This window comes from Convolutriloba macropyga, chromosome 13 (genome assembly GCF_964194025.1).
Source record: "Convolutriloba macropyga chromosome 13, txConMacr16.3, whole genome shotgun sequence".
NCBI lineage: Eukaryota > Metazoa > Xenacoelomorpha > Acoela > Convolutidae > Convolutriloba > Convolutriloba macropyga.
In genome coordinates, this window is record NC_134480.1 from 13,757,339 (window position 1) to 13,767,996 (window position 10,658).

Here is a 10,658-nt window from a genome sequence, read left to right on the forward strand (position 1 = left end):
TTTTCTGTTGATTTTTCCTGATGTTTTTATTTTCCCTGCATTATTTCATTTGTTAATATGAAGTAAGATAACGGAATTTGTTTTGTAAGTGACATTCAAGAACGACAATTTGTAAGGCAACCTCTTGACTCAATTAACTGAATAATCATAAGGGAGATTCCACCTGCATAAGATAATGAAAATTATAAAGATATCAGTATTTTAGTGCGAAGGCCATGTCGTTACTTTTCAAATGGTTGTTTTCAAATTGAAGTAATGACATGGCCTTTGTACTGAAATACTGAAATCTTTATAATTTTAATTATCGTATGCAGGTGGAATCTCTATTATGATTATTCAGTTAATTGAGTCAAGAGGTTGCCTTTCAAATTTTTGTTCTTGAATGTCACTTACAAAACAAAATCCGATATCTTAATTCATATTAACAAATGAAATAATGCAGGGAAAATAAAAACATCAGGAAAAATTAACAGTAAAAGAATTGAATTTATTTTTTTCTCACCACATTTTTTCTGTTATTCTCGTCTCAAATATCCCAAATCTAACCACATGGGCTTTCAATTCCTTTTCTGTTGATTTTTTCTGATGTTTTTGTTTAGCCTGCCTTATTTTATTTGTTAATCTGAAGTAAGATAACGGAGTTTGTTTTGTAAGTGACATTCAAGAACGACAATTTGAAAGGCAACCTCTTGACTCAATTAACTGAATAATCATAATAGAGATTCCACCTGCATAAGATTATTAAAATTATAAAGATCTCAGTATTTTAGTGCGAAGGCCATGTCGTTACTTCTCAAATTGTTGTTTTCAAATTGAAGTAATGACATGGCCTTTGTACTAAAATACTGAAATCGTTTTAATTTTAATTATCTTATGCAGGTGGAATCTCTATTATGGTTATTCAGTTAATTGAGTCAAGAGGTTGCCTTTCAAATTGTCGTTCTTGAATGTCACTTACAAAGCAAACTCCGTTATCTTACTTCATATTCACAAATGAAATAATGCAGGGAAAGTAAAAACATCAGAAAAAATCATCAGAAAAAGAATTGAAAGCCCATGTGGTTAGATTTGGGATATTTGAGACGAGAATAACAGCAAACAATGTGGTGAGAAAGAAAGAAATTCAATTCTTTTTCTGTTGATTTTTCCTGATGTTTTTATTTTCCCTGCATTATTTCATTTGTTAATATGAAGTAAGATAACGGAATTTGTTTTGTAAGTGACATTCAAGAACAACAATTTGAAAGGCAACCTCTTGACTCAATTAACTGAATAATCACAATAGAGATTCCACCTGCATAAGATAATTAAAATTATAAAGATGTCAGTTTTTTAGTGCGAAGGCCATGTCGTTACTTTTCAAATTGAAGTAATGACATGGCCTTTGTACTAAAATACTGAAATCGTTATAATTTTAATTATCTTATGCAGGTGGAATCTTTATTATGATTATTCAGTTAATTGAGCCAAGAGGTTGCCTTTCAAATTGTTGTTCTTGAATGTCACTTACAAAAGAAATTCCGTTATCTTACTTCATATTAACAAATGAAATAAAGCAGGGAAAACAAAAACAAGAACTGAAAGGGCATGTGGTTGGATTTGGGATATTTGAGACGAGAATAACAGAAAACAATGTGGTGAGAAAGAATGAAATTCAATTCTTTTTCTGTTGATTTTTCCTGATGTTTTTTTCCCCTGCATTATTTCATTTGTTATTATGAAGTAAGATAACGGAATTTGTTTTGTAAGTGACATTCAAGAACAACAATTTGAAAGGCAACCTCTTGACTCAATTAACTGAATAACCACAATAGAGATTCCACCTGCATAAGATAATAAAAATTATAAAAATATCAGTATTTTAGTGCGAAGGCCATGTCGTTACTTTTCAAATTGTTGTTTTCAAATTGAAGTAATGACATGGCCTTTGTACTAAATTACTGAAATCTTTATAATTTTAATTATCTTATGCAGGTGGAATCTCTATTATGATTATTCAGTTAATTGAGTCAAGAGGTTGCCTTTCAAATAGTTGTTCTTGAATGTCACTTACAAAACAAAATCCGTTATCTTAATTCATATTAACAAATGAAATAATGCAGGGAAAAAATTAGCAGGAAAAACTAACAGAAAAAGAATTGAATTTAGTTCATTCTCACCACAATTTTTCTGTTATTCTCGTCTTAAATATCCCAAATGTAACCACATGGCCTATCAATTCTTTTTCTGTTGATTTTTCCTGATGTTTTTACCCTGCAATATTTCAATTGTTAATATGAAGTAAGATGACGGAATTTGTTTTGTAAGTGACATTCAAGAACAACAATTTGAAAGGCAACCTCTTGACTCAATTAACTGAATAATCATAAGGGAGATTCCACCTGCATAAGATAATGAAAATTATAAAGATATCAGTATTTTAGTGCGAAGGCCATGTCGTTACTTTTCAAATGGTTGTTTTCAAATTGAAGTAATGACATGGCCTTTGTACTGAAATACTGAAATCTTTATAATTTTAATTATCGTATGCAGGTGGAATCTCTATTATGATTATTCAGTTAATTGAGTCAAGAGGTTGCCTTTCAAATTTTTGTTCTTGAATGTCACTTACAAAACAAAATCCGATATCTTAATTCATATTAACAAATGAAATAATGCAGGGAAAATAAAAACATCAGGAAAAATTAACAGTAAAAGAATTGAATTTATTTTTTTCTCACCACATTTTTTCTGTTATTCTCGTCTCAAATATCCCAAATCTAACCACATGGGCTTTCAATTCCTTTTCTGTTGATTTTTTCTGATGTTTTTGTTTAGCCTGCCTTATTTTATTTGTTAATCTGAAGTAAGATAACGGAGTTTGTTTTGTAAGTGACATTCAAGAACGACAATTTGAAAGGCAACCTCATGACTCAATTAACTGAATAATCATAATAGAGATTCCACCTGCATAAGATTATTAAAATTATAAAGATCTCAGTATTTTAGTGCGAAGGCCATGTCGTTACTTCTCAAATTGTTGTTTTCAAATTGAAGTAATGACATGGCCTTTGTACTAAAATACTGAAATCGTTTTAATTTTAATTATCTTATGCAGGTGGAATCTCTATTATGGTTATTCAGTTAATTGAGTCAAGAGGTTGCCTTTCAAATTGTCGTTCTTGAATGTCACTTACAAAACAAATTCCGTTATCTTACTTCATATTCACAAATGAAATAATGCAGGGAAAATAAAAACATCAGAAAAAATCATCAGAAAAAGAATTGAAAGCCCATGTGGTTAGATTTGGGATATTTGAGACGAGAATAACAGCAAACAATGTGGTGAGAAAGAAAGAAATTCAATTCTTTTTCTGTTGATTTTTCCTGATGTTTTTATTTTCCCTGCATTATTTCATTTGTTAATATGAAGTAAGATAACGGAATTTGTTTTGTAAGTGACATTCAAGAACAACAATTTGAAAGGCAAACTCTTGACTCAATTAACTGAATAATCACAATAGAGATTCCACCTGCATAAGATAATTAAAATTATAAAGATGTCAGTTTTTTAGTGCGAAGGCCATGTCGTTACTTTTCAAATTGAAGTAATGACATGGCCTTTGTACTAAAATACTGAAATCGTTATAATTTTAATTATCTTATGCAGGTGGAATCTTTATTATGATTATTCAGTTAATTGAGCCAAGAGGTTGCCTTTCAAATTGTTGTTCTTGAATGTCACTTACAAAACAAATTCCGTTATCTTACTTCATATTAACAAATGAAATAAAGCAGGGAAAACAAAAACAAGAACTGAAAGGGCATGTGGTTGGATTTGGGATATTTGAGACGAGAATAACAGAAAACAATGTGGTGAGAAAGAATGAAATTCAATTCTTTTTCTGTTGATTTTTCCTGATGTTTTTTTCCCCTGCATTATTTCATTTGTTATTATGAAGTAAGATAACGGAATTTGTTTTGTAAGTGACATTCAAGAACAACAATTTGAAAGGCAACCTCTTGACTCAATTAACTGAATAATCACAATAGAGATTCCACCTGCATAAGATAATTAAAATTATAAAGATGTCAGTTTTTTAGTGCGAAGGCCATGTCGTTACTTTTCAAATTGAAGTAATGACATGGCCTTTGCACTAAAAAACTGAGATCTTTATAATTTTAATTATCTTATGCAGGTGGAATCTCTATTATGATTATTCAGTTAATTGAGTCAAGAGGTTGCCTTTCAAATTGTTGTTCTTGAATGTCACTTACAAAACAAATTCCGTCATCTTACTTCATATTAACAAATGAAATATTGCAGGGTAAAAACATCAGGAAAAATCAACAGAAAAAGAATTGATAGGCCATGTGGTTACATTTGGGATATTTGAGACGAGAATAACAGAAAACAATGTGGTGAGAAAGAATGAAATTCAATTCTTTTTCTGTTGATTTTTCCTGATGTTTTTTTTTCCCCTGCATTATTTCATTTGTTATTATGAAGTAAGATAACGGAATTTGTTTTGTAAGTGACATTCAAGAACAACAATTTGAAAGGCAACCTCTTGACTCAATTAACTGAATAACCACAATAGAGATTCCACCTGCATAAGATAATAAAAATTATAAAAATATCAGTATTTTAGTGCGAAGGCCATGTCGTTACTTTTCAAATTGTTGTTTTCAAATTGAAGTAATGACATGGCCTTTGTACTAAATTACTGAAATCTTTATAATTTTAATTATCTTATGCAGGTGGAATCTCTATTATGATTATTCAGTTAATTGAGTCAAGAGGTTGCCTTTCAAATAGTTGTTCTTGAATGTCACTTACAAAACAAAATCCGTTATCTTAATTCATATTAACAAATGAAATAATGCAGGGAAAAAATTAGCAGGAAAAACTAACAGAAAAAGAATTGAATTTAGTTCATTCTCACCACAATTTTTCTGTTATTCTCGTCTTAAATATCCCAAATGTAACCACATGGCCTATCAATTCTTTTTCTGTTGATTTTTCCTGATGTTTTTACCCTGCAATATTTCATTTGTTAATATGAAGTAAGATGACGGAATTTGTTTTGTAAGTGACATTCAAGAACAACAATTTGAAAGGCAACCTCTTGACTCAATTAACTGAATAATCATAATAGAGATTCCACCTGCATAAGATAATTAAAATTATAAAGATCTCAGTTTTTTAGTGCAAAGGCCATGTCGTTACTTTTCAATTTGTTGTTTTCAAATTGAAGTAATGACATGGCCTTCGTACTAAAATACTGAAATCTTTATAATTTTAATTATCTTATGCAGGTGGAATCTCTACTATGATTATTCAGTTAATTGAGTCAAGATGTTGCCTTTCAAATTGTTGTTCTTGAATGTCACTTACAAAACAAAATCCGTTATCTTAATTCATATTAACAAATGAAATAATGCAGGGAAAAAATTAGCAGGAAAAACTAACAGAAAAAGAATTGAATTTAGTTCATTCTCACCACAATTTTTCTGTTATTCTCGTCTTAAATATCCCAAATGTAACCACATGGCCTATCAATTCTTTTTCTGTTGATTTTTCCTGATGTTTTTACCCTGCAATATTTCATTTGTTAATATGAAGTAAGATGACGGAATTTGTTTTGTAAGTGACATTCAAGAACAACAATTTGAAAGGCAACCTCTTGACTCAATTAACTGAATAATCATAATAGAGATTCCACCTGCATAAGATAATTAAAATTATAAAGATCTCAGTTTTTTAGTGCAAAGGCCATGTCGTTACTTTTCAATTTGTTGTTTTCAAATTGAAGTAATGACATGGCCTTCGTACTAATATACTGAAATCTTTATAATTTTAATTATCTTATGCAGGTGGAATCTCTACTATGATTATTCAGTTAATTGAGTCAAGATGTTGCCTTTCAAATTGTTGTTCTTGAATGTCACTTACAAAACAAAATCCGTTATCTTAATTCATATTAACAAATGAAATAATGAAGGGAAAATAAAAACATCAGGAAAAATTAACGGAAAGAATTGAATTTATTTTTTTCTCACCACATTTTTTCTGTTATTCTCGTCTCAAATATCCCAAATCTAACCACATGGGCTTTCAATTCTTTTTCTGATGATTTTTTCTGATGTTTTTGCTTTCCCTGCCTTATTTTATTTGTTAATCTGAAGTAAGATAACGGAGTTTGTTTTGTAAGTGACATTCAAGAACGACAATTTGAAAGGCAACCTCTTGACTCAATTAACTGAATAATCATAATAGAGATTCCACCCATAAAATAGTTAAAATTATAAAGATATCAGTATTTTAGTACGAAGGCCATGTCGTTACTTCATACTTTTTAGATTTTTAACATGAATTTTTATTTAAAAAAACTGTTTTTTGTTTGACTTAAATTGTTCGTAAATACAAATTGTTTGAATCTAGAAAAAATGATTGAAATCAGCTTTAAAGCGAGTTCTTACCTAGAAGACTAAACTTGACATAAACATCGACTAATTTTTGATGACTTCCTGGTTTTCGGTGAAATTTTCAGGAAACTTTTAGCGAGATTTTGAGTCTAACTATTTGGAAATTATATCAGTTTTCAATGGGGAAATAAGTAGACCGAAAAAAAACAGTCATTTATTTTTTGCGCTACTTTCGATTCAATTTTATTTTTCAGATCACTTTCGGTGTTTGTTGAAGATAAATTTTCTTTGCGACTGATTGCTCTTGCTGAAGTTCAACTCTCTGAATAGCTGCGTTATGTTGCAAAATAATTGACATTGCATATTGTTGAATATCTGTTTATATCTTATCAAATGGAGGGTTGCGATTTTTTTCAATTTTCATATTAAAGGAAGTTGTAATCGAGATTGCTATAACAATTGCTTCAATTTGGTTTTTACAAAATGGACAGTCAAAAAAGCTTCTCCTCTCAGAACAAAGAAAATTTTTTGACTAACTTGAAACGTATGTCGGAACATTCTGTGCTTCGCGCAGCCCCGTACGAGCCGTCCTGTTCGCAATTTGCATATGGTTGTTCCCTCTCAGCCTTCGCATGTTCCAGACTCATAGCCTACTCCTAGGTACTACGCGGGAACTATTTTTCCCTATTTTTTTGAATCCCTGTTCATCGCAAGATACCTGATTTGTACAGGGTTTTATAGTCTTTTTCCTAATAGAACTCCTGCTGGTTTACGCCTACTGCGAATAGCATAAAAGAGAGCATACCAACTTCAGTTACCCGAATTCAGAAGTTATAGGTACTGGTGATGACTTGTAGCTTGATACGCTCATAAATATAAAAATTTTAATAGTTTGTGCTTTTTAATTACTCTCGAACGAAGTTCGAACCAATAATTATAAACGTATGTCTTTTTTGTGCAATTTGTTGAATCCCACCCTGGTAGCAATTTGTTGCACCCATAAAAAGAAATATATCTACTTTACAGCCCCTGAATTAAATTGCCATGCCTATCGTTCATTCGATCAGTTTGGTCGGTTTATATTTACAGATGTGGATTCTGACGGGTTTTTTGCCGTTTTTTTTTAAATTTGGCTTGCTTGGTGTTTCTCCTTGACATGTTTTGACCATGACTTTGTATGTTTGGTAAGTAATATAGGTCATGGTTGCAGAGCTTATGTTTGTTGCAGGTGTGGATTTTGACGGGTGACAAGATAGAGACAGCGAGGAACATCAGCTACTCTTGCAGACACTTCAAAAGGGGAATGAGGGAGCTGTCTCTCCTCTACCAGTCCAATGAGAACGACTGCAGGGAGGCACTCGAACATATCAACACCATGTTAGTACACAGATCTAGCATAAATTTCAAAAAAAATTGTGGGGTGGGGGAGGGGCTGACTTCGTAAGAATTACAGAGCAGGGGTTTTGGAAGCTATAAGACTGGGCCGGTGAAAGTTTTGTTCGAGCTAAATCATTCGTGTGAACGAAATTATGATTCCTTAACTTAAACTAAGAGATGAGTTTTAGCCCTCAGCTCAAGATTATTCAAAGCAAACACGACTCTTAGGCGCTCTTTCTCTGATTATTGTGTTGTCGGTTCGGTTTAGTCAGTTTGATAGTACGCCATTCATCGGTTTGTCATATTTATCGTCAAAACAATAGTTTCCAATGGACAACAAAACATCGTTTCCCCGTTGAACTGAAAGGGCGATGATCAAATACAAATAGCAACTTAGATTGACTATGAAGAGATGGTAACGTTCAGCGTTGACAAATAGCGTTTTTATTGACGTCAGATTTTAGTTATTTTTATTTTAAAGATCCAGAATGAGTGTTTCTTCATCCGTATTTTTAGAACTGAAGAGGCCCAGGATAGAGGAGAGAAGCTGGCTGTGGTTGTGGACGGCCAGTCTCTGGCTCAGACTCTGAGAGATTCCCTAAATAGACAGCTGTTTTTACAGATCTCACTCAGATGCGATGCTGTTCTCTGTTGCAGATTGTCGCCACTCCAGAAGAGTGAGGTAGGTGTACTTGATTGATATAGCATTTCGCCCTATGTATTACGTGCTATATAACAATACATAGTTTGTAAGTGGGGGGGGGGGGGGGCAAAATAGATCCGCGTGAGATAAGCAAACGTTTCAAAAACTACTGGACAGAGTTTAAAGTTCAAATTTAAACCTGTAGAAGAAATAGATTAAATAAAGCTTAACGGAAAAAGATTATAAAAGATTATCTGATCACTAAGCTGGAGGGGGGGGGGGGGTGGTTATAATGGGAAAGACTCATGAATTGTTGACATTATTTAAATGATCACATCGGAGCTCAATTGTATGTTTTTCGAATGTCCGATTATTTCAAATTTATTGGGCAGACTATATAGCTGATAACTCATCATCGCTGATTATTTAGACACTTAGAACTGAAAAATTGAAACTATGCGACCAGTGAGGCTCGAACTCACGACCTTAAGATTATGAGACTTACGCGCTGCTGACTGCGCCATGGTCGCTTGGAAGTCTAAAAAATAAAAACCTTTTCTCATCCGCGAATCATTATTTGACAGCATCATAAGAATGTGGTGGCCGCTGTATTGGCCGACAGGGCGTTTAGCCGACAACCAAGAAATAAGAAATTTAACCGACAATTTAACTAAAATGAGCAATAAAGCTTATTCTAAAGCTGTGATTGGCCAATTTAAAACACTATTTCGTAAGCGGACAAATATACCGCAGTTTTTTCATCAACTAGTGTAATGAACGTCTATCCGTGGTCGGAGGCGTAATTTACCGCATCTGGCCATGCCTCGTGGGCCATGGCCATGCCTCAGCGGCCCGTGGGACTTGAATCTATCACAACCGAACTACTGATTTATGGACCAATTATGGACTTTTATTACCGATTATGATAAAACTGTCGGCTAAATTTCTCATTTTTTTCCTTGTCGGCCAAACGCCCTGTCGGCAATTTTCCTAGCACCTAAGAATGTTTATTAAATTTTTTTGGTCAAGCAAAATTTGGCGTCAAATTCTATGTCGAGCGTGACTGTCACTAATGGTCAAGTAGAAGTTGATATTGAAATTTGGGGTCAAGCAAAAGCCCAGCGCGACAAATTCTAGAGCTATTTTGAGTCAAGCAAAGGCAAGTAGCTGAGTGGCCAATTTGTGTCAAGCACAGTCTTTTTGTACCAATTTTCTGTAAGCATGTCAAAGGTTTTTCACATGTCAAGGTCTAATCAAGGGTTGGCAGCCTGAATGAACCATTATTGCCAATTCTTTTTTACAAAACGAGAAAACTGAGGACTTTTTAGGGCAGGTTATCCAAAATTTTGCATGACAACCGGAGAAACTCCATTACGTTCTGATTGGTGAACTACATGATAGCTATGAAAATTGCTTAAACTTTTGAGAACCTTATCAAAAGTTGCCGGCGTTTAACTAAATAAAACAACCTCTGCGACCTTTGCTTCTATTTTTGCCATTCTAGCCTTCTAATTTTGAAAATGGGTATCTGTTGTAGGTTGTAATGATGATCCGTCATTCACCCACAAAGCCGGTTACCTTGGCAATTGGGGACGGGGCCAATGATGTCAGCATGATCCAGGAGGCACACGTTGGCATCGGGGTAATGGGAAAAGAGGGAACTCAGGTATTCAATTTATTGAAAGTATTGGCATTGGTGTTTAATATTATTAAAGGTGCCAGGACAATTTACCCAATTCCATTTTACCCAATGTTATTTTACCCAGCCTGCCATTTTACCCAATACCAACCCAATTTACCCTATTGCTAAATTAATCAGAACGACTATTTAGCTGACTATAAAATAAATGCCCGTGGGACTTGATATGAAATAGATGTGCGTAACTTTTTAATCTGTTAATTTGACTATATATCAATATCAAAACGAAAAACTTTTTTACAGATTTGATAACAACCTTAATTTTAATTTCTACATTGACATGATGCAGCATATATTGGAAAAGAGTGAACAGAAAAAAAATGGGAAGTCAGAATTTATCAATCTAAGTAATAAAAAATGGGAGGGGGGGGGGGGGGGTGGGGTGGGGTGGTGTGCTGCACACTTTTTGACACATTTCTCCCAAAATTTAGCACGCGTAAGTTTGAATCCCGTTGTGTCAAAAAGTTTGCGGCAAACACCCCCCATTTCCTACTACTACTATAGTGGTCTTTTATGCAGGGAAAAATGTCA

The 10,658-nt window shown here is 33.3% G+C and overlaps 1 protein-coding gene and 1 non-coding gene across 14 annotated transcripts in view; one reads left to right on the forward strand and one right to left on the reverse strand.

Annotated features, from left to right (window-relative positions):
• Positions 1–10,658, forward strand: part of LOC142351575 (phospholipid-transporting ATPase IF-like) — a 104,382-nt gene that overhangs the window by 31,891 nt on the left and 61,833 nt on the right. For all 13 annotated transcript variants that reach the window (XM_075403679.1, XM_075403678.1, XM_075403673.1 and 10 more), the window contains 3 exons: positions 7,637–7,785; positions 8,302–8,467; positions 9,966–10,094. In XM_075403679.1, the coding sequence (XP_075259794.1) occupies positions 7,637–7,785; positions 8,302–8,467; positions 9,966–10,094 (444 nt within the window). The remainder of the gene's footprint in view (positions 1–7,636; positions 7,786–8,301; positions 8,468–9,965; positions 10,095–10,658) is intronic.
• Positions 8,886–8,958, reverse strand: Trnam-cau (transfer RNA methionine (anticodon CAU)). The gene has a single exon. It is a non-coding gene; the product is annotated as a tRNA-Met (tRNA).